General features: G+C 36.8%; 1 protein-coding gene across 9 annotated transcripts in view; it reads right to left on the bottom strand.

Moving 5' to 3' along the window:
- KCNC2 (potassium voltage-gated channel subfamily C member 2) overlaps positions 1-23,199 on the bottom strand; it is a 191,972-nt gene that overhangs the window by 5,548 nt on the left and 163,225 nt on the right. For 6 of the 9 annotated variants that reach the window (XM_044747960.2, XM_070507324.1, XM_070507326.1 and 3 more), the window contains 2 exons: positions 5,432-6,359; positions 3,156-3,320 (listed from right to left, as the gene is read on the bottom strand). In XM_044747960.2, coding sequence (XP_044603895.1) covers positions 3,156-3,320; positions 5,432-6,359 — 1,093 coding nt within the window. The other 3 variants (XM_070507325.1, XM_070507327.1, XM_044747966.2) reach the window with 3 other exon arrangements.

Genomic DNA, 23,199 nt, shown 5'->3' with positions numbered 1-23,199 from the left:
TAACCTAAAAACGTAAACTGGACTATTAAACATTGATTGGTTTTGATTAAAAGCAAACTGGTGAATATGCATGAGCCAAAGAGGTTGTTAATACCTATAACTCATCCTTACAAAAATTTACATCTTTTCCCCTACAATCTCCAAGCTTTCTACAGGACCTCCAAAAAGGTAAAAATATGTTTGACAGTCTTATATTAATCATGCTAGTTATATGTAAATCTTGGTTGCCATTCTAAATGTTCAGTTATTTATGTGAATTATACTTTTTAGCATAAATATTATCCATTCTTTATAGGTCCTCTATTTTTAATAACTATAATTTGTGTCCATTTGAAAAAGTTTCCCTTCTAATTTAGTAACAAGTACTTAATTAGCAAAATTATAAGTTATTCACAGAAATATAGTTTTGTTCATTCTGCAGGTTCATTTCTAATTAGAAAATTTGATAAATTTTGTCTAATCAAAATTTTACTGAATGGAATAGCTGAAAACATAATTCATGAGAATAAACAATATTGAACCTAGCTTCAATTAACATCAAAATACATGGTGTACGTTTTATACAGTTTTTAAGAGCATATACTTATTTCAGGCAATATTGAAACTGCCTTCCATATACTATCAATGGGAATGTTTTTGTTTATGTAATATGATTTCCTAAAAACTATTGCATAAATAAAAACACGAGTTGTAAGGATTGAGAGTTCACTCTTTCAGGAAATCTATAAGATTTCTTAACGTATGCCCATCTATATTTATATTTGTTGATTGAAAAAGAATTCAATTGGAATCCAGTCGTTTCTTTTCATCTATATAGAGGAGAATTTTCATAACTCCAAAATCAAATCAGTAGAGAGACCAACTTGAAAGGTAGAAGAAGGGATCACATGGGAAATAAACATCTGAGTAGAAGTAATAGGAGACATCTACAACCTACATAAAAGGAAGCAGAAGAAGAAATGAATGAACTTCTGATAGACAGGACAAGATAACACACTAAGAAGGGCAAGTGAAGCTAGCCAGAATTGTTGCCAGACCTAGGAGAAAAAACACAAAGCTGCAAAGGAATTAAGCAAGAATGACAAAGAAGTTGATTATGGTGAGAAATGATGAAAAATAAAAAGGTATTAATTAAGTCTCAAAGACATTCTCATTGATAAAGAGAATTTATATTTGTGAACTAAAATTGCATGTATAACTTTTCCACACAAACTAAATATCTTATTAATTGCTTTGCTCATGAAACTTTGCCATTTTACAGAAAAACTCTATATTAACACAGTATTTTAAACTTGCAGTGTCTTTTTCATATGTGTCTCATTTGACAGTTTAAAATTCAAAATATTGTCTAACATGGAAGAAGAAAATTCTAGCTAAGTTATTAAACACATAACCTTAGTTTAGATGTTGCATGTGATACTTTATTGAATGATACTCATAACATATGTAAATTGAACGGCATATTACATATAAATACATATATATACATATATACACATATATGCGTATATACATGTATAGTGAGTTAAGGTATGCAATGCACTTAAATATTATGTTCTATGTAAGGTATTATTATCATTATTTAATATATGAACACATATTTTGCTCAAGTATTGATACTTGATAGTATGATAGGATATAAACTATCTTCATAAAATATTTAAAATTGTTCTAATACATAATATTTAAATGTAAAAAAGGAAACAATGAAACAAACCTATTCAGATAATTGAAGCACATTTTGATGCAAGCAACAGATGCACAGAATGGAAATAAATGGAATGAAGTATTTAAAATATCACACACTGAATAAACAAAAGAAGAGTCCTTTGTCATCCCTTTTGATACTCAAAAGCAGGGAGACAGAAAGGACAATATAAAGTGTTCAGAAGGAATGAAAGAGAAGTACAACATGTGTAAAGAGATATTTCAAAGACAGACAGAAGCACAAAACGAATACTTGAGGCTCAACATGCTAAAGTATTCAATAGGGAGAAACTGCAGTGAATAGCAAATAAGCACAATATTTTTAAAATGCACTTGCACTAATGTGAAAGTTTTGGAGTGGCTTTTCATTCAAATTCATTCAAGTGCATAAGAAATTATTAGAGTTCTTTCTCTATTCTGTCAATAAACAGGGGGAAAACAGCCATAGCAATAAAGCAATTGGAATTATCAAAGCAGGAGGGAAGCAAAGAGCAGGCCAACATTGTGACAAAGGTAGGTTAGAAGTGTCTCCTATTTCTTAAGGAGGAGGAAAAAGAGCCAATTGTCCTGATCTGCAAAATTTACTCAAAGAAAAAATCAAAAGCAGAAACAATAAACAGCACCTGAGAAATAGTCATAGATGGTGGCACAACCTAGGAAGACGGGACCACGTGAAGGAGGGGAGCTTCAGTGTTCTGTTATTTTCCTTAACCAAGATGCCTACTCAGTAACATTTATTCATTCAACAAATATTTTTGATTATCTTCTATGTGCCAGGCACTGTTTAGTGTAGATTGAAAAATAGTGATCAACTTAAAATTATTATTATTGCCTGGAAGGGAAATTCCGTAAGTACGTTTTGTAAGCACTTAAGTGGCCTTTCAGTGATTGGATATACCATTCTTTACAGTGGAGGATCTTGGACCCTTGTAAACCTTCTGACATTCAGATAAACCACTGGGGGAAATTGCCCAAATACTGGATAAGAGACTTAAATAGAGTATGTTCAATGCTTTACTTTGAAAAAGGCTTATTATTGTTTTATAATCATCAATTGCTTATCAAATATACACGTAGAGTCAATAGTGAGTTTTACTCTTTGTAGGAAAAAAGATAACTTTTAAAGAAGGCTGAATACATTACATTAAAATAATTAGAAGAGTGACCTAATTTTTAAATACTCCATTACAGTCCTGCCCATAGACAAATGGGAAACCAAAAAACTAAAAAAAGAGAGAAGAGTGAAATGCCTTTCCGACAATCAAGTAGGCTGTTATGATATGTATTTTTAAATGTTTATAATGAGAGAAGATGTGATGAGGAGAGAGGAGCCCTACGTGCAGTCTTTCTTAGAAATTGATGGAAGAGTATTTTACATCACTCCATGTACTTGCAACACTTAATTTGAGCTAAGTCACCTGTTAGGATCTGATTAAATGCATGCCTACCTTGCCTGATCCCTCCATCAGAAGCACACGTGTAATCACCTGTCGCCAGTAGGAAACATGTTTCCCCTCTTCTGTTTTTGTCTCTGGTACTAGAGCGTCTCATGGGGAGCCTTTCTGGGGGTGATAACGGCGGCTCACTTCCTGTACTGTCGTCACCTGATAACACTGGTCACAGCACCATGCCCATTGACAGACAGTGATGGACGAGGAAATGAGACAGGACAGAGAGTTTACACCGAATGTCCATAGTACAGTCACTCCATATACAAAACACAATAATCACGTCATGAGAAGAAGAAGAATTTTCATCACTCATTACAGAAATTTACATGGAGCAAAATGGAAATGTATTAAAAAGGGGAGAACTGTTCTTTAGGAAATTTTAATTCCATTTTGGATTCTATCTAATAGGAAATTGACTTTCACAAAACCAATATGAATTCAAAATAAGCATGATAATGAAGTAGCACACAAATTAGTGTCTTACAATTTTTGACATGCTATTTAGTTGCTGTGAATAGGAATCTTTAAAAGTGGAGCCTATTTATGGAGAAACTCCTAAGTAAATACTTGTCATTGTAGTTCTTTAAAAGACATGCTTTTATTGTTTTCTGAAAGTAATTTTTCCCAAATTAATAAAACAAATTTTATTAAAATAAAATTTATAAATTAATAGGATAATTAATAAAATAATCCCAAAGCTCACAAACTTTGTGTCCTCCTTCTCCATTTTGAAGTGACAAAAATATTTTTGAGCATAACAATGGAAAAAGATCAACTTCTCCAAATGCCCTTGAAACAACTGGTTACTTTACACTTGCCACAGACGTCCACATCCTACCCGCCTCGATACTAGCTTATTTTCACAATCTTTGCCTAGGCTGAGAGTGTGTCCTCCTTTTCTGTGCCCTTCATATGGGCTCTGCACAGGTACTCTGAGAACGGCCTGAAGAGTCCAGCAACACCAGCTAAACACATTTCATAAAGACATTCTTGGCATAAAGGGTTTCAGACATACATTGACAGAATTTGCAGAACAACCTACTAACTGAACATAAGGATTGTGAATAAAATCTTTAAAAAGCAGTTCATGTCCAGCCACAAATTTTTTTCCACTCACTCTGTAAAATATTATGGAATTTAAGGAGGAAACCTATGAAAATGTCTTTCGTGTTTGTTTGTTTGCTTGTTTTGTTTACTTGGTGTTATTTCTAAATTATGCAAAATTATTTACATGGGATTATCATAAATCACTTTTCTACAAGAAAAAGATCAAATATATCTAAATTACAGGGAATGCATATATCCTAAATTTTCATGGTGGGCTAGAAGCTAATTGTTTAATCTACAAAATATTTCATGTGTACCAGGCATAACAGACTAGAGATGACACTACTGACTATCACTTCAGCAAAGTGAATATCAATTTATAGTCAATCTACTCTAGGTTATCTACAGCAACGAACAGGAGCAGGGATTCAGCTAGTCTCAAGCAGTAAGTCACCCAAATTTCACTTCTGGGAGGGAAGAGAGCCCCACGCATAGTGCATAAAATGGAAATCTACAGAGAAATTCAACCTTGCTATTGATTAGCCAAAGCATATCATCTATCCCCAGAATGATGGTGAGTTGATTATATTACATAGCACCTTGCCCAATCCAAAAGAATTATATTGAATACCCTACATAATTTAAGAATAATGAAAATTTAATCAATCCTCCAGAATATTACTAGGGAAGATTTTTGTTATCAAAAGGGCTATTTTCCACATCACCTCTTTGGTGTTTAGGCCTTTGAAACATAAACATCCATTCTTCTTAAATAACTGCTTCTTGAGACTTAGGTTGAGACACACTGCCCCATGTGGCAGAGATAAAACTGAGACAAACACACCAAGCCAAATGATATGAAGATCAACATTTTGAGGATGAAGAACGAAAAATGTCCAATATCATACCATCACATCATGCAGGGAAACAAAGAAACATTGGCACAAAAGCAACAAATAGGCAAAAGAAAATATTGGCACCATCAGCAAAGGGCATTCCCACTAAAGCAGGAAAACTCTATAGACCAGCTATGTAGACTTCTACTTGGAATTCATTTAGAAAAACTACAGTCTAGCTGTCTACAAGCCTGACACAAACATATTCTGTGAGGGGGGAGAACTGAAAACTCATGAACTTTTGAAGAAAATGAAAACGGTTGCCTTCTACCTAAGGGACATACTGGTCTATAAAGAATTTAACAGCATGCAATTGAAGTTGTGCCTTACCTGATCTGTTATGTTCCAGAAGCCGATTGTCTTTGCCTAGACACATGTCACCCTGTGTGCTATTGCAGGCCATGTTTACTTCTGTCTTGCAAAAAGTAGGTGAGCTTGCCTGAGGGACAGGAGGAATGTGCTTCTTTCTTTTTCTTGGAAGTTTCTGCTTTGCCATTGCCAAGGAGTAGTACATTCCAAAATTGTTGACAATGACAGGCACCGGCATGGCTATTGTCAACACTCCAGCCAGAGCACACAGGGCTCCCACCAGCATCCCTGACCATGTCTGGGGGTACATGTCCCCATAGCCCAAGGTGGTCATGGTCACCACAGCCCACCAGAACCCAATAGGAATGTTTTTGAACTGCGTGTGCTCACTAGCTGAAGGGTCGTTGGGTTGAGCTCCTACCCTCTCGGCATAGTAGATCATAGTAGCAAATATCAAAACTCCCAGAGCCAAGAAGATTATCAGCAGCAAAAATTCATTAGTACTAGCTCGAAGAGTATGTCCAAGCACCCTCAGACCTACAAAATGGCGGGTGAGCTTGAAGATTCTCAGGATCCTCACAAACCTTACCACCCTGAGGAAGCCAAGTACGTCTTTAGCAGCTTTGGATGAGAGCCCACTGAGTCCCACCTCCAAGTAGAAAGGTAGGATGGCCACAAAGTCAATGATATTCAAGAGATTTTTGATGAATTCAAGTTTATTGGGGGAAAAAACAATACGGACTAAAAATTCAAAAGTAAACCATACCACACACACTCCTTCTACATATGTCAAGGCAGGATCCGTTTCGATTTCATACTGTAGAACAACACTTGTGCCGTTGATGACTGGTTCTGTCTTGTTTTTAACAATATTGAAAGCTTCATGTGTCTCCAGGCAAAAGGTTGTGATTGAAACCAGGATGAAGAATAAGGAAGCAAAAGCAATAAACTGTAGGAAAAAAATAAAAAAAGAAACAGAGAGAGTGATCTGAACCACAGTATACTTTGATCCAAATCTACAAGCATCAATCCCTGTGGATGAAAAAGAATAAAACCATATTTAAAGATTTCACTTAGGATATCACTCGAGTGAAAGACGAGATGTGTAGGTAGCATTAATTAGAGTTGCACATGTAATGTGTTTCAAGTTTAGTTTTCATCTTATATAGAAAACAAGTTTTGCTTTACATTGGAAAATAATTTCTTGACTCTTTGTAAGAAAATATACCTGTGAAGAGAGCAGAAAAATCACTCCAAAAGAATGTTAAAGGGCAAAAGACTGAAAAAAATAATAAAATTTAAACAATGGCTGCAGATACTGTTACAATCCTAGAAATCTTCATGTATTAGATCAAGTTTTACACCCATATATATAAAGCGCAGTCCACACTGGCTAGAAATTCAGAAGCCACTCAAATTTAACTGTAGGTTTCCATTTATAAATATAATGTTCAGGTTGTCATGAGGTATGAATACAAAAGAAAAAATCTTTGAGACATGTTTCCATTTAAATTGTATCAACTTAAGGGGGCGTCTTGTCTAAAAGAGCAAATCTAAACAGGTAGAGAGGCAACAAGACTGAAGACAGAGAAACACTTACGGAACAAATTAAAAGACAATTTCTTCCTCTCCTGAAAAAGAACTCCAAACACCAGAAATAACGTGGTATAAAGTTGTAGGGGTTTTTTTTAATTCAACTCTTTTTCATTTCTTCAGTCAATAATATATGAATACATACACCTACTAATACTGAATAATAAAAACTCTCAATTACATATAGTTCTTACTAGCACCAAACACTCTTAAAGGCAATTAACATAATTAACTCAGAGTGATCGTCATAACCACACTACTACTACCCCACTTTACCGTTTCAGATTATTAGGCAGAGAGAGTTTAAGTCACTTTTCCAAAGTCATAGATTCAAAACGATGGACCAGAGACACTAACCAGACAAGTTTAGCCCCAGACTCTGTTCCCTTAACTACCAGACTCTCAAATGTAAAATACAAATACGTTGAAAACATTTCTTTATGTTGAGTTCACATACTTCTTAATATTGAACGTCTGAAAACTTGAAACCCAACTGTTTGAGTGAATGGCACTGTCATAGCCAGTTCTAGAGGCATTCAAAGAAGTTGGCAGATTCCCACTGCCCTCTGATAATGCTGTCGGATTTAGCATGCTTATTGAGCACCAATAGACTGTTCTTTGAATGTCTAAACAAATGAATTATTCAGGAGTAGAATGTCATCAGTCAAGTGGAGTGAGGCCCTTATTCAGAAATAATAGGGTATGACAAAACTCAAAGCTGTCCTCCATTTTCTATTCCTCAGCCAAGCCATTGAGAAGATCTAGGTTTCAAGAAAAGATTGAGACCACCTCCTTTTTAAGTTAGTTGAGTTTCAACCCACCAATTTATAAGGGATATACAAGAAGACTAAAAAAATCTTAGAACTGTGACCATCTGCCTTAAAGAACCACCCCAAACTATGGAACTGTTTCTATGCAGTGGGCCAGTTAGTACATTATTCATATAGAATTAGAAGGCATCTCATTCTCAGGGCTTTGACTTACTTACCCATGCACATCTTGCAATTTCCCTTTGTTTTCGTATTGTAAGTAGACCATTAGTTTTCTCAGACATGTTGAAAGATATTAGGATGTTTTTTCACTCGGCTTTCCATTCATACAAATAAATATACAATTCTTTTTAAAGCAACTAGTTGTTGTAACAGTATCACTAAGACCATATAGACCCTTTAATAGGCAACATCTTTTGGAGGAAGAATCAGTTATCTTTAATTTATACATTACTTCTTAATCTAATCATAATTTTATCTGTAGACTTAAGAGTCACATTTGTTTCTGATTTCCCCTGAAATCTTCCTTTGTTGTTAAAGCCCTGCCAGTGTGTACTTATTAACTCCCCTCAACCACTCCCCACACTCTCTACCATCCCCACCTAGTCTCCAGAATTTGAGGCTGTCAAGAGTTTTAGCGCACAAATTCTATCTACCAGGCAGTTAGAGAACATAAGGCAGTTAAACTGCAGTTTCATCTTATGCTTCTAGTATTCCTTAGCCAACATATTTTCAGATACCTTGTCAGTCTTTAACTCTCCATCTACATTCATGTAGTGAATTGAGTGGAACTTCTCAACATGGCTCTTTCAAAACTAGCCCTAGCTTGCCTGACCACCTCCATGCAACAAAGACAGTTTTCTAGTGTACTTTGATGCTTGATAATAAAACACACTGGGACCTATTCCAATCAGACATTTTCCAACCCTTCCTTCCGTCATTCAACAAATGTGTATACTTGCCTTTCTATGCCAGGCCACAGAGCTGGGGTCTTAATTTAACAGCAGTTAACAAAACACAACTCCTGACTTTGAGAAAGGAACCCACATTCTACCAGGGATACAGACATTAAATAATTAACTGCAGGAAAATTATGTAATTATAACTGTGATAAATTCAATGAAGGAAAAAAAAGATGCTTTGAAAGGATCAAAAAAGGGATTTATTTAAACTCATGGGTCACAGAAACCTCTGATAAAATGTCAATAGACTATAGTTCAGGGTGTGAGGGAAGGTTACCCTGACGGAAAGGGGAGGCTGGTGCCTCACACAGCAGGACGCGGTGACCATGTCTGGGCTTTTCAGTCTCACTTCCTCGAGGATGCCTTGACTGTAGCACCACAGGAACAGTAGGTTTTCCAAATCTTTTTCACAAACTGTGATGAATAAATCCCAACCTAGCACAGAGACCCTGGCTTTTTAAAGGTTAACCTCTTTCTCTGAAGAACCATAAGTTAATCAAAAATATTACCTGGGTTTTAAAATGAGGCTGTAACGTGACGTCAGAGCAGTTTCATTGCTGGTGGCACTCCTTCGGACTTGTTGACCAGTTGGGAGACCTATAGAATTTACTCATCTTAAATTATTGTACCAGCCCCACTGTTTGAGGTGAAGTGAAAATAAAAGATACATATTAAAGTGGTTTTTGATTTAAAGCACTGTGCAAATATTAGAAATCATTATTATATTTATTTAAGTATACTTCTTAAAAATATAATTATTACCTCCATAGGAACTTTAGAACCTGATGTTTATGTTCATTAAACGAGCTGTTATGTTATCAGCAAAGGTCAACAGAGTCCTAAGATACCACACTTAGTGGTTGGAATTTAAGTAACGTGAATCTTCTTGTACTTGGAAACCATTTAAATTACCCACCTATATTCCTAGAAAAGGAGTGTGGTCTAAAGATCACATTTATTAGACTGTACTTGGGGAGCCTATACAAATGGGAATTGCTTTCCCCATATCAGACATCAGACACAGATTCTCTTGTGTAGGGAGAGGAATCTGCACTTCTTATCTTCCTGGGTGGTTGCTGTGCACGCTAAAGTTTGAAAAGCACTACTCCAGTGCAAGGTTGACAATTCAACAGTAAATGAATTGAAGCAGTTTTTAAATTACAAGCATTTGTAGATTCTTAAAAGAATCTTCTTCAACATTAATAAGAATATTTCACTACCTCCCAAGTAATGGAGTATTTGTGCTTTTGTCTGTGTCTGTTGTGACATAATTCTGGCATCTACACAAATGCCTGTGAGCAAACAAAGCAACTGAGCAGCCTCTAAATATGTACAATTCTAAGACACAAAGTTTAGAAACCAAAAGTTGTCTGCCTGTTTTTATAAGTCATTTGGAGCTTGTATTTATCAATATTTTTATCAGCATTATTTAAAGAAACACATCACAATTTTGTATTTGTATTATTCTTCATCGTAATTTGTATAACTTAGTATATCTTTAGCTCTTAAGTATTTGTAAATCTGCTGGAGTGTGATAATAACATAATATAAAAAATAAAAATAGTGTTAAATAAGGAAACAAACTTTGGCATCCTGGAGACAACATTCATCTCAGAAGTAGGTGATTATTTGCTTAAAAAAAACCCCAGCTAAATAGACAATTTTTTATTTGTAAAAGCTAAGGACACCAGGTAGGGTCTAGAATGAGAGGACTGTAACAGAGAATCAAGGTCTCCTTCATAAAAACATGGTAGGCACTTGGAAGTTGGCCTCTGTCAGCTTGAGAGTGAGTAAGCTGGAAGGAAGTTGAATTCTGAAGAGAAGGAAATGGGAAAGGTTTCTAAGGAGAAGGAGCAAAGGCCCATTATGTGAGGACAGACAAGCAAGAAATCCCTCCAGAGGTGCAGCAGCAGAACTTTGGGAAACCAGTGGAGAATATGAAGTTTTAAGACGATGCTTGCTCTGTTATGCTTTCAGCAAAAGGCTGTGTATAAAGCAGTTTGGTGTTGATGGTGCTTTGAGTAGTGAGGTACCAGGCCATGGAGGGACAAGGGAGGAGCAGTCAACCACGGGAGGCAAGACACACAGGGAGTTTCCAAAACATAGGAGAGTAATGCATAAAAGTAAAAGGTAATCAGGAGAAATTTAGCCCCGATGGAAGTCCTTGGAGATGTTGAGAGAGACAGCGCTTCCCATGGAATGAAGAATAGGAACTCAGTGTATTAGGAGCTTAGTTGGAGTATCTAATGAAAGAGTGACCCCAGAAGGCTCGAAGACCTGGAATTATCCAGAGGCAACAGCTGCACTACACTAGCAAGGAATTTGTGTACTTATCTGAACTTAATTCTAAGAGCTTTGGATATAGAAAGTGTCTTCCTTTGTTTCTGACTCACTGAGTTGAGCTGAAATGGATAAATATAAGGATAGATGGAATAATATTTAAGAAAAAGAAATTTAAAAGGAAAGTAAGGAGGAAAAAGGAAGGTTTTACTTATTTGTCTTTCCCCTTCACTGAACTGGGAACTCTTTAAGGACTAGAATGATGTCATTTTCCTTTTTGTGTCTTCTGCTTCTGGCACAGTAGTTAGCATTTAGTATGCCTGGGTGGATAAACAGATGGAAAAATTTAAAAAAGAATGAATAAATGAACAAAATAATAAGGTAGACCACATTGAAGTGGGAATAAAGATGATGTGAAAAACAAGAGAAATGAAATAATAAATTATGAATATTGAAGCAAAAAAGCCCAATTTACAGCAGAAGCAAATTGAACCGGTCCATTGGTCCAAACGTTGCCAATAGTAGCTTCATTCATTCTGTTAATGGAGGTTGTGTCTTAGAAGGGAGCTGGGGAAGAGAATCACATAGCTAGCTCCCTCTTCCTTTTCCCCTGTGATAAGACCAAAATGTCCCACAGACATTAAATGAAAATAAAGTGTCATTTTAAATAATTAAAATGTTAGAACTCTTTCCAGACAAGGTGTGTCATGTTGGCTGAATCCAAAGAACTGATGTATCATTCCAGGCATTTTCAAATGGAAAAATCCTCCTAAAATATTGGCTTGTAGGTCCAATGAGTAGCCACCTCTTCTCCATGAGCCCAGTATCCATGCTTAGCTGTATAGAGTGGCAATATATTTTTTTTTCTTGAACTAGCAACCATGGGAAGGAAGTCCTCAGAGTCCAGGTTCTGCAATGGAAGGTATTATGTCAATCTACCTCAATATAAACATTCAAGTAGATATCCAGGTATGTATAATAGGCAGAGAGAAAGGGGAGGGAATGTGGTATATTTTTATGTTTCCTCATTTTGTCCTTCCTGTTAGCATTAAAATAAATATAACTGAACTCGATAACTAACGCAAAAGTGACAGAACTTTCAAAACACAATGAGGAACAGACTAAGTGACACTTCTCTGCGCTCCCCTAGCTCAGGATCACTGATACTGTAGCAGTTTTCACACAGTTTTGTTACTAATGCCACATGTCCACAAATTGTTCAAAGAGAGGGACTTTAACTAATCTATCTGGGGGTAGACTTATCTACCCCCAGATATTAAAGAACAGGGACTGACCGAAAGCAAGAAGTAGGTGCGCAGTACTTGTGAAATTAGTAAAGGAACAAATTTTAAAAGTATGTTTATTTGCTATGTAAAAATTCTATTGGCCCCAAAATAGAATATTTTAAAGGATCTCGGCCTATATTGCAAACCTTAAAGGGGGAAGAACTTCAAGAAAAACTAAACTCACCTCTATTTTTTTAATTAAAGTTAATGAGATAATTTAATACTTAGAAATTAACATCAAGGGAGATTTTAAGACAAGCTACCTAAAATATATGCTAAGGAATTTCAGTTTTTACAATGCCACATGAAATACATCTATTTTTAGTTTGTATTCCAAGGACATTATATGTTTTCCAAATGGGAATGCTTCATTCCTATTATGCCTATTCTGCTTTTCTCTCTTAAACAATGAAATAAAGACATGAGAAGAGCAGGGACTCCCAATATTGAAATATCAGAGCTCATAGGGCCTCCTGGCCCAAAATTTCCAGTTTTAGAAATTTATTCTGGTAAAATATTTATACAAAAACCAAGGATAGATTCAGAAGAACATTCACCGCAGCATTCTTTATACAAAAAAAGAAAATAGAAAAATGTGAATGTTCATGAGTTGCTGGTATGTCCATAATATAGCATTACAGAGAATGAAGTGTCTCACTACGGACTGATATGGAACGATCTCCAATGAAACATTCAAGTTGGCTGTGGCACAATAATATGCAGAGTCTGTGCAGAACTGTGGACTCTAGAGAGAGAAAAAGTCTCTTTCAGTAGTAAGTCTGTCCTCAAGGGCCAGCCAAGCAGGGACAGCTAGAGCCCAGAGTCTGCTGGTTCCACGCAGAGTTAAGAATTACTTCAGTGCCTTCTGAGGCTGGGAAAATCAACTTTTCTTCATCCAAGTTTTACCATTCAAAAGCAGTTCCACAAACTTTACTGCATTTACAGTACTGAATTAGATTGACGAGAGCTGAACTTTCCTCAGTACCATATACGTACATGATTACTGAATTCAGAAGTCAGGGAAGAAAGTGAAGCAGATTAAACTACAGGTAACTGTCTATAATCATGTGTATGTTTATAACATATGCTATATGTTTTATATCTATAATCACATATGAAATGTGTTTATATGTATGGATAGATATGTATTACATATGTATAGATTATACATAGGCATGAGTATATTATAAAGATGGGTATAGGAATAGATATAAAGCAGTATAAGATTTAGATTCCTCAAATTAAGCAAATATACCCAAATGTTACTTTTGGCCACTAAGGCTTATGTGGCTCCTGATAAATATCTTTCACCAAATATTTTGATACTTTTATCCAATATAAATATACACTATTTTCTCTACATTTTTTGTCCTCTGTCACAGACTGATTTCACTGAAATTTTAGTTTGTTTCCAGTCACGGACTATTCACTCACACACAAGTGTAATTTTCCAGGATACAGGCAAGGGAGCCCTATAAGTAATATTAGCATTAACACAGTGAATTATGGTGTTCAAAGTTAGGCAACTAGAATTAAAAGTCATCAAGTATGAATACACAGTATCATTTTACTTCTCTAAGTCACTGGGTGAAATTTAAAGTGCTTGTGTAATTAACTTATTTCATGAAAATAATTTCTATAGTTGTTGCATTAGACTGAAGAAAAATTCTATACTTTTCAGTCATAAGAATGATAATAGGTTATAAATAGTCATTTCACAAAATAAACATGAATTGTAATATTTAAATTCCAATTATTGAAAACCTTCTTCCCAAAATTTCCATCTTTAACATATATTAACTTGTTTTAAATGTATTTTTTTAAATGATTTAATTTGTTTTAGAATGATATAACCTACACCACCATGATCTAAGATTACCTAGGGGTCGCATTTTTAAGCCCATATACCATGAGTCCCAGGATATCTTTCTTGAGGCTAACAATCACTTTCCAAAATGAATTATCCAAGAATCCTTGGTTTTACTTAGTTGAAAGTGAGGGAGATGAAGAGAAGTGACTAGCTTACAAACACCTGCCAAAGATCCACTAACTCTGGTAAATCTGTTTCTTTCTTCAACACTATGGCACTGTGGTTAAAATACACTCTGCATAGGGCCGTGCCTGCCTCTCTACCCCGCAGGCCACCTCTGCTGCCCCAGATCCCTGTATACCACACGGTGTCCCAAGCTTCAATGTCAAATATTATTGTCTCTTTCCATATCTGCTTGCTCAGTAATCCTTCTAAAAACATGACCATATTCGTGGTAGCCAAGTCCTGAGAGTCTTCCAGGCCCGGGCATAACTCCAATGGAGCTGGCCCTTCCCCAACACGTTTTAAATTAGGGCTTTGCATTTCCTCTTCCTCAAGATCATTTTGTTCAGTGGATATTACCCCAGAAGGTATGTGGATAAAGGATGTTAGAGTCTCAGTTCCTCTGTTGCTTGAAGGTCTTGGACTCTCTTGAAAATAGTTGCAAATTCTTCCCAGAGGGCAGAGGCAAATTTTCTACTATCCATAAAGCAAAAGGCCCTGTGTAACTTGTAGTTTCATTACAAGACAAAGAAAAGCCATATTTAAAATCAGGAGGGGTTGATTTGCTATGTAATTGGAAATCCAGTAGGGTCGACCTTAATGTTGCTTGGCTTAGCAATTTAACTAGATCCACAGCTATCAAAGCGTGACCTGGAGACTCATAGTGGTCCTGAGACCTTTTCTTGGGCCTATAAAATCAAAATTAGTGTTGTAACAATATTAAACTATTTTTTGCCTTTTTCATTCTTGTTGTCTCACCAGTTCACAGGGGAGTTTTCCAGAGGATACATAACATGTGGTATCACAACAAATTGATGCACAAGAAGATAGGAGAATCTAGCCATCTTCTATTAAGCCAAACATAAAAGAGATTTGCAAAAATGGAAAACAACGCCACTCTTCTCACTTTATTTTTTCTCTTTTAGAAATTTTATTCTTTTTAAAAAGTTATTTTTCAAGTTATATCCTAATCCAGGAAAATAGCTGTCTCCTAGCCCTTCTACGTATAACTAGTAGGTAGGACCCACCAGTGACTCTATAGAAGATTACAAGATCTCCAAGGCAATCTTCAGTACAATTAGTTGCTTTGCTAGATTACAATATAAATAAAAGTGTGCATTTATTATGTTAATAATTTCAAAACTATCATGATTAGAAGTGAGCTCTAACCTAGGGAATTCTCAGTATTCTTAGAAATCTGGAATAATCAGAAATATCTGCATCTACTGCTTAAATATTGGAACCTCTTAAAATCTTATCACTTCATCTGCTTCCATGATTCCAGCTGCTTTCAGTGTATCAACGATAACTCAAATGTTAATCTTCAGCTTATACCTTTTCTTTGTGAGTCATAATCATAATTCCCCAAATCCACAAAGTTCTTTAGTCTCAATTAAATAACAAATAACATGAAGACAATCAGAATAATGACTCTATTAGTCCAGGTTCTCCAGAGATACAGACCCAATAGGATATAAACAGGCATATAGAAAGACCCCCTCACACGATTATGGAGATTGAGAAGTACCATCATCTGCCCTCTGCCAGGTGGAGGCTTAGGAAAGCCAGAGGTGTTGTCCCAGTCCAAGCTTGAAGGCCTAAGAACCAGGGAAGCCAATGGTATAAATCTCAGTCTGAGTCTGATAGCCCATAGCCAGGAGCAACAATGTTCGAGGGCAGAAGATGGATGTCCCAGCTCAAGCAGAGAGAGTGAAATCACTCTTCCCAGACCGTTTTGTTCTATTTGGGCCCTCAACAGATTGGATGATGCCCACCCACACTTGTGAGGGGATCTTCTTTATTCAGTCTACCAACTCAAATGCTAATCTCTTCCAGAAACACTCTCACAGATACATCCAGAAATAGTGTTTTACCAGCTATCTGGACATCCCTTAGCCCAGTTAAGCTGACACATAAAATTAACCATCACAGTGACTATTGTACATTTTATTATTAAAGGTTTAAAAGGAACTTCCAATTCTCCTTACCCAATTTGTCATTCAAATCTGATCTTCCTATTCCATTATATATTTCTGTTATTTTGAACCATCACATACCAATTAATAGGCTTGGTACCTAGACTACTTTACTACTTTTTGTCATCCCCAAAATCTTCATCTGTTGTATCACTGAACCCTGTAGTATTTTTCTCCCCTCTCTCCATTCCCAGTGCCAGTGGCTTAGCTTTTTTTTTTTTTAGGATTTTATTTTTTCCTTTTTCTCCCCAAAGCCCCCCAGTACATAGTTGTATATTCTTCGTTGTGGGTCCTTCTAGTTGTGGCATGTGGGACGCTGCCTCAGCGTGGTTTGATGAGCAGTGCCATGACTGTGCCCAAGATTCAAACCAATGAAATACTGGACCGCCTGCAGCGGAACGCGCGAACTTAACCACTCGGCCACGGGGCCAGCCCCAGTGGCTTAGCTTTTAATTTGCCTTTAATTAGCTTTTCTTGGATTACTAGGAATAAGTACCCCTTTAAGGGAACAAATGTAATTACATCATTCATCTGCTTAAAATAGTTTAATGGCTCCCAATTACAGGATAACATACAATGTTCTTAATATGTCATTCAAGAAATTTCTTTATGTGGACCTTGCATACCTTTCTACTGTGAGTATCACTAGCTGCAATGATGTCTCAGGCGCTCTAGTCTTCGTGCCTTTGTACATGCAGTTTTTCTGTCTGAAGTACACCTCTTTTCTTTGTATGACTGGCAACTACTTAGTATTCAAGACTCAACTCAGAAATCATTTGGTGTTTGAAAAAACTCTGAAATTGGAGGCAAAATTAATTAAGCACTTTCTTGTTAGTTTCCTATTCATATCTCTGATATAACACTTACCTCATTTCTGTAATATTTTATTTCCTGTTCCTTTGGTAGAACACAATCTTGTGACAGTGGGAATTTTTATTCATATTTTCTGTCAATGGTGCTGAGTTGGTGTTTAGTAAATATTAACAGGAAGTAATAACGGAGGCTAAGGCCACACCAAACATAAGGTTTAACTCAGTTTTGGTTTAAACATATATTTATACCCAACCACTTCCTCCAAATGGATTTTTAAGAAGGCTTATGCAGACAGCAAATATAATAGACCAGGAAGAAAAGTATAAACTAAGAGCAATAAGGGAACAGGTTGTCAGTCTGAGTGACAAGAGCAGAGCAATGTCAGAGATGAAAAGGAAAGAGAATGTTTAAAGGAGGAGAGATTAACAAGGTCAGTTTCTGCAGAGTTCAAAGAAAAGAAAAGTGGGGGGAGGCCTATTGGATGGGATAATTAGGTCATCGACTGATGAAGCAGTTTTAGTAAAGAAATGAGACAATCCACATTTCAAGGGATTAACAAACCAGTGGATGCTGAGAAGTAAGAACGACAAGTAAACACACACACAAATTACTGCATTCACAAGAGTTTAAGTTGGTTTTGTCCACAGAGATCATTGCAAATTTTAAATTGGGGGGGTGGGAAGGGAAGGGGCCTCCGCTATAAGGATAAACAAAATGGGCTAATTCTAGAAAATATAAAAAGCTATTCAGTTAATACAGCACCAGACCGTATTTTTGAAAATGTGAAGATAAGAGCTTAGTGATGAAAGCTGATACCAAATATTCCTGATTACTATTACCAAAATTTTCTAATCATAGACTTTTTCTATTCATAACCAATCAGCAAGCAATGGCAGCTGTATGATTGTTTTGTATCTTTTTTAACTAATTCTTCCAAAATCTAACCTTGTATCTGGTGTCCTAAAGGGTATCATGAAAATAAGAGATTCAGAGCCAAGCACTGCTAGCAGTTCTGTAGGGTTAATAAGTGACAACAGAAAAACTAGCAATAGCTTTAAGATGCCAGGAGCCATGCTCCTTTTGCTGTTCAAAAGGTGGCAACCGTAACAAATAAAATATACATTTCTCTTCTCAAAATAATAACTATAGTAATAAAAATGGGTAAATTCAGTGAGCATATCTATCCTAAAAAATAATTTTCATCTCATTTAATCCTGCAAACATATTGCACAGTAGATTTTATTATCTCATTTTTACAGAGAAGCAAACTGACACTTAGAGACTAGGGTCAAAGCCCTCTGTAGCATATATTGTTTCTCTAAATGCATCTTTTTTGATTTTTACAAGAATCTTCAACTCAACCAAACACAAAAATTTTAAAATAAATAAAATACTCCTATAAATAGCATCTCGTACACAAATATGCTCGCAAACAAGCACACACACTAAAGTTTGGTCATCAACAATGCAAAAGCATTAAAGTCAGAAATATGAAATTCCTAAGCTTTCTTCCTGATTTGTCTCATGGATTTTTATAAATAATACTTTTTAAGGCCCTTATAGAATAAATGGCATAATAACCAAATGCTGATTCCACATAAGCAAAGATAACTAAGCAAAAGGGTATCAGGCTAAGTAGCAATTTTGTTCATTATTTGGACAAAGTCAAATATACACTTTGGGCCTCAAGTATCTAAAAACTTCTGAAATTTGCACAAATGAACAAGAATGTGCTGGGTTCTTCCTCCTCCTCCTCTATATACTTCTTTTTAAGTCTCTCCTCTCCAGCTAGAGAAAGAAGTGGTAGTTGTTATAGATTATTTAGCTCATTTCAGAGCTTCAGAGCAAGGTTTCCAGGAGTTGGCCTTGACATAGAGACAGCAGAAAGAAATCTTTTGAATATTTAACAGAGCTGGAAAATACTACATATAACATTCTCTTGAGCTGGCACAGTGCTGACTTAGAAGGAAACCTCCCGTGTCTCTTTTCCACACGCAGAACCTAAACAACGCAGTCTAAAGTCTCTAAAATGACACCAACAACGTGAATGGGTACATTCTTAAGGGTGAATATGTGCTGCAAGCTCTTGGTTAATGGGAAAAAGATAACTGAACTGTGTTTTAGGGATTTTGTTCATGGTCTATTTTTTGTCAACTTATTTCTTCTTTTTAAAACTTCAACAATTTAGCAACATTCAGAATTTTATCTAGGCTTTGTTTTATTTTGTTCTGCTTTGTCATTTTTGTTTCATTTTGTTTGTGTAAGGGATGAACTTTAGGGATACTGGGCAAATCAGCCACCTAGGGACTTTAATAGTCATTGCACATCCAACACGCTTTGTCAATTGATTTAAACAGGGTAAGCTTTCAAAAGAATGAGGACAAGTGAAGGAACCCTCATACTTAAAAGTTCTTCTCAAATGGTTATAATCCTTCACAGGACTTTTAAAAAATCCTCTACCGTTTTGTTTCTTCTCTTTTCTGCAACTTCTTTAGAGGTTGTGCAAGAGTCTGTAATTCAACTCAATAAATATTTCTTGTTAAACTATTATGTTGAAGGCTGTCCGCTGGGAGAGTCTGGAGAAAGCAAGACAAGTTCCCATGCACGGGGAGCTTGTAATCTATTTGAGGGGAACAATATAAAGAAATAAATGCCTCAAATAGAAGTAAAATATAGTACATTCAATGTGAAAGAGAGAAAGTGCTTAAAACTCAGCCATCATCCCCCTTCAGTCTGCCTTCCATTCATATTTCTCCAGTCAGAGCAGCTAGCTCTTGGAGAGGCCATCAGTCGCAAGCCGGTTGCCAATTCCAGTGGATATTTTTATGTTCACACTCTCAGAAGCAGGAAACTCTAAAGGTCCCCTCCTTTCAGACACTCTCACTGAACGACTTCCAGGAGACCACGTTCTTCTGATTTCCTTCCCACTTATCTGGTCAATACTTCTCAGTTTTCTTTGTTGGAGGTCCTCTCCTCCACCTGATCTCCAAACATTGGAGTGACACAGGAGTTGGCTCCAGATTCTTTTCTTTGTCTAGGTGAACTGATATAGTCCAATTATTAAAACCTACATCTATCTGCTTGTGATTCCAAATTTATACCTCCAGCCTGACTTCCCTGAGCTCTAGACTCTTTCTTACCCAAGTGCTTTCTTGTCATTGTCACAGGATTTGATGTCAAATGCATTTACTAGATTTTTTCTTTCCTCCCAAATCTGTTCTTCCCCACATCCTCTGTATCTCAGTAAATGGAACACTGTTACTCAAGTCAAAGCTGAGAGGTCATCTTGGTGCCTCCTCCCTTTTCCTCCTCACTTCAGTGTCTAATTCACTAACTCCCTGGAATCCAGGTGACAATCATCCTTTGAGCAATTGCCATAGTCTGCTAATTAATCTCCTTGCTCCCATTCTTTTAGACATTCATTTGGACATCTTATCTATTGCTGTGTAAATATTACCCCAAAATTTAGCAACTTAACAAATATAAATTATCCCAGTTTCACATTGGTCAGGGTGGGTCTGAGTGGATCTGGCTCAGGGCCCCTCATGAGGCTGCAGTCAAAATTGTAGTCAGCAGCTGTGGTCATCGGAAGATTCAACAGGGGCTGGCCCATCTGCCTCCAAGGTAACATGCTCACAGGCTGTTGGCAGAAGACCTCAATTCCTGTCTTTCGGGAGAAAGCCTCAGTTTCTTGCCATGTTGACCTCTTCATAGGGCTCCTTCAGCATCTCCACAACATCATAACATGTCAGCAGCCCTCTCCAGAGTGAGGAATCCAAGAGAGAGAGAATGAGGAAGAAAATGTGGTACCTTTTATGAACTAGTCTCAGAAATTACTTTATACACCATCACTTTCTCCATATTCTATTTATTAGAAACAAATCACTAAGTCCAGCCCACATTCAAAAGGGGGGAGTTAAACTCCACCTCTTTAAGGGAGGAATGTCAAGAATTAGAGAAATATTTTAAAGCCACCACAGTCTTCCTTTGCCAAGAGTTTTGGACAACTACAAGAACACTGTGACATGTGGTAGAGTGAAAGGAAAGGGTTAAGCAAATGGGTAAATTCAAGAATTGTGAGTTAGTGTGGATGTTGATGGAGAGAATAGCATCCAAAAGAAGTCCAGGTGAAAAAGTCTCATGTTAACAAAAAAGATTGGGGGAGATCAGAAATTCTGCAGGTAATTTCAATGAGAAGGAGAGGTGTAAATGCATAAACTACAGACACAAACTTTACTTCAAAGGAGGAAAGCTTCAGAACAGTGATATGAACTTGGCAGCAGGGAGGAAAGTAAAAGTACTTCTGCTCAAGGAATGCAAAAGGAGGTATTGCTAACTGAAAGTATTCTCAGAAGTGAGGTTTCACTTAGGCAAAGAGGTGGACGAATGACAGTGAAGTGAGCTGTAATCTGGATGGATGAGCCTGCTCTAGCCGCCATAACAGAATACCACAAGCCAGGTGACTTGAAGAAAACTGCATAAATTTATTTTCCCACAGCTCTGGAAGCTGGAAGTCCAAGACCAATGTGCTGGCAGGGTTGGTTCTGGTGGCACATCTCTTCCTGGCTTGCAGATGCTATCTTATCCCTGTGTCCTCGCATGGCCTTTCTTCTGTGTGTGCTCATGCTTGGTGTCTCTTCCTCTTCTTATAAGGACACCAGTCCTGTTGGATTAGGGCCCCACCATTATGGCCTTGTTAACCTTCATTACCTCCTTAAAGGGTATATCTCCAAACACAGTCTCTTGGCAGTTAGGTTTTTAACATGTGAATTTGGGGGATGGGGGAGACATGATTCAGTCCATAGCACTGAATTAGTTAATTTACAGTAAAAGTGGATTGTGGGTTTCATGGAGCAGGTGAAAGAAGAGAAGAGCATGATGGCCCAGGTTGTGGTAAGCACAGGAAGGAGTTAGAATAAATGTGAAGAGGGTGGGAATGTAGAGTGGGGAAGAAGATCTGAAAGGGAAGACACAGAGTCAATTTCAGGAATGGAGTAGCTGAGGAATAGTGGGCTGTTGGTAGACAATCAGGAAAAAATTGCAAGCTGTGCAATGAGAGGGAGAAACTCCAGGTTGATAGACTATTATGAGAAGCCATTAAATTAGAAGTCATTAAATGTTCAATTCATGTATTAAAAAACTTGATTTGGGGGCCAGCCCGGTGGTGTAGTGGTTAAGTTTGTGAGCTCTGCTTCAGCGGCCCGGGGTTCACCGGTTCTAATCCCAGCTGTGGACCTACACAGCATTTATCAAGCCATGCTGTAGCAGGTGTCCCACATTTAAACTAGAGGAAGATGGACACAGATGTTAGCTCAGGGTCAATCTTCCTCAGCAAAAAAGAGAATTGACAGCAGATGTTAGCTCGGGGCTAATCTTCCTCAAAAAAAAAAAAAGAAAGAGAGAAACTTAGTTTGAATTGGTGCCAAATTATTAACCTTCCAAGAGTCTTCATGTGCCTTGTTTGGCCCCAGAAGGGCAATTACTCTGTGTACAATGATGACTTACAACACCAAGAATGAGAGAAGGACAGTGATAGGTGTGTGTTAACGACAGGCTGAGGAGGGAGTGGGAGCAGAGCTGAACAGGCAGTAGGTGTAATTTCATGAAGTAACCCCTGCAAATACTTCACTCTAAACAATCATTGACAATGTTGGTGGTAAATAAAATATTTGAGATCCTCAAGTCTCTTATTATACATTTTGGAAGCAGACTATGCATATGGACTAGAGATGGGGTAAATCTTTTCACAATTTATGATGAACATGTTTAGGCAAGTGAGAAACAGATGAGAAAAATAAGATGCAAAGGCAAGACTGGTCAAGTATGCCTTAACTTCCATAGCATGCCAATGTGGTAATTTTCACAACCAATTATTATTTTTCCCAGCAAATGATTCATGACCATTTGGATGAATTTTGATACTTTACAACAAAAAATTAGGTAATTTTCACTTTCTTGGCATTACAAAAATGATTTCTTAACTATATGCACTTAAAATGGGAATACAATAAAAAAGTTCCCATCATGTTCTAAACTTTTATTGTTTCAAAAACTAGACTGATTCTCAGATAGATAAA

Source organism: Equus asinus, chromosome 4 (assembly GCF_041296235.1).
Source record: "Equus asinus isolate D_3611 breed Donkey chromosome 4, EquAss-T2T_v2, whole genome shotgun sequence".
Classification (NCBI taxonomy): domain Eukaryota; kingdom Metazoa; phylum Chordata; class Mammalia; order Perissodactyla; family Equidae; genus Equus; species Equus asinus.
Note: the sequence above shows the minus strand (reverse complement) of the source record. Positions and strands in the feature narration are given on the sequence as shown.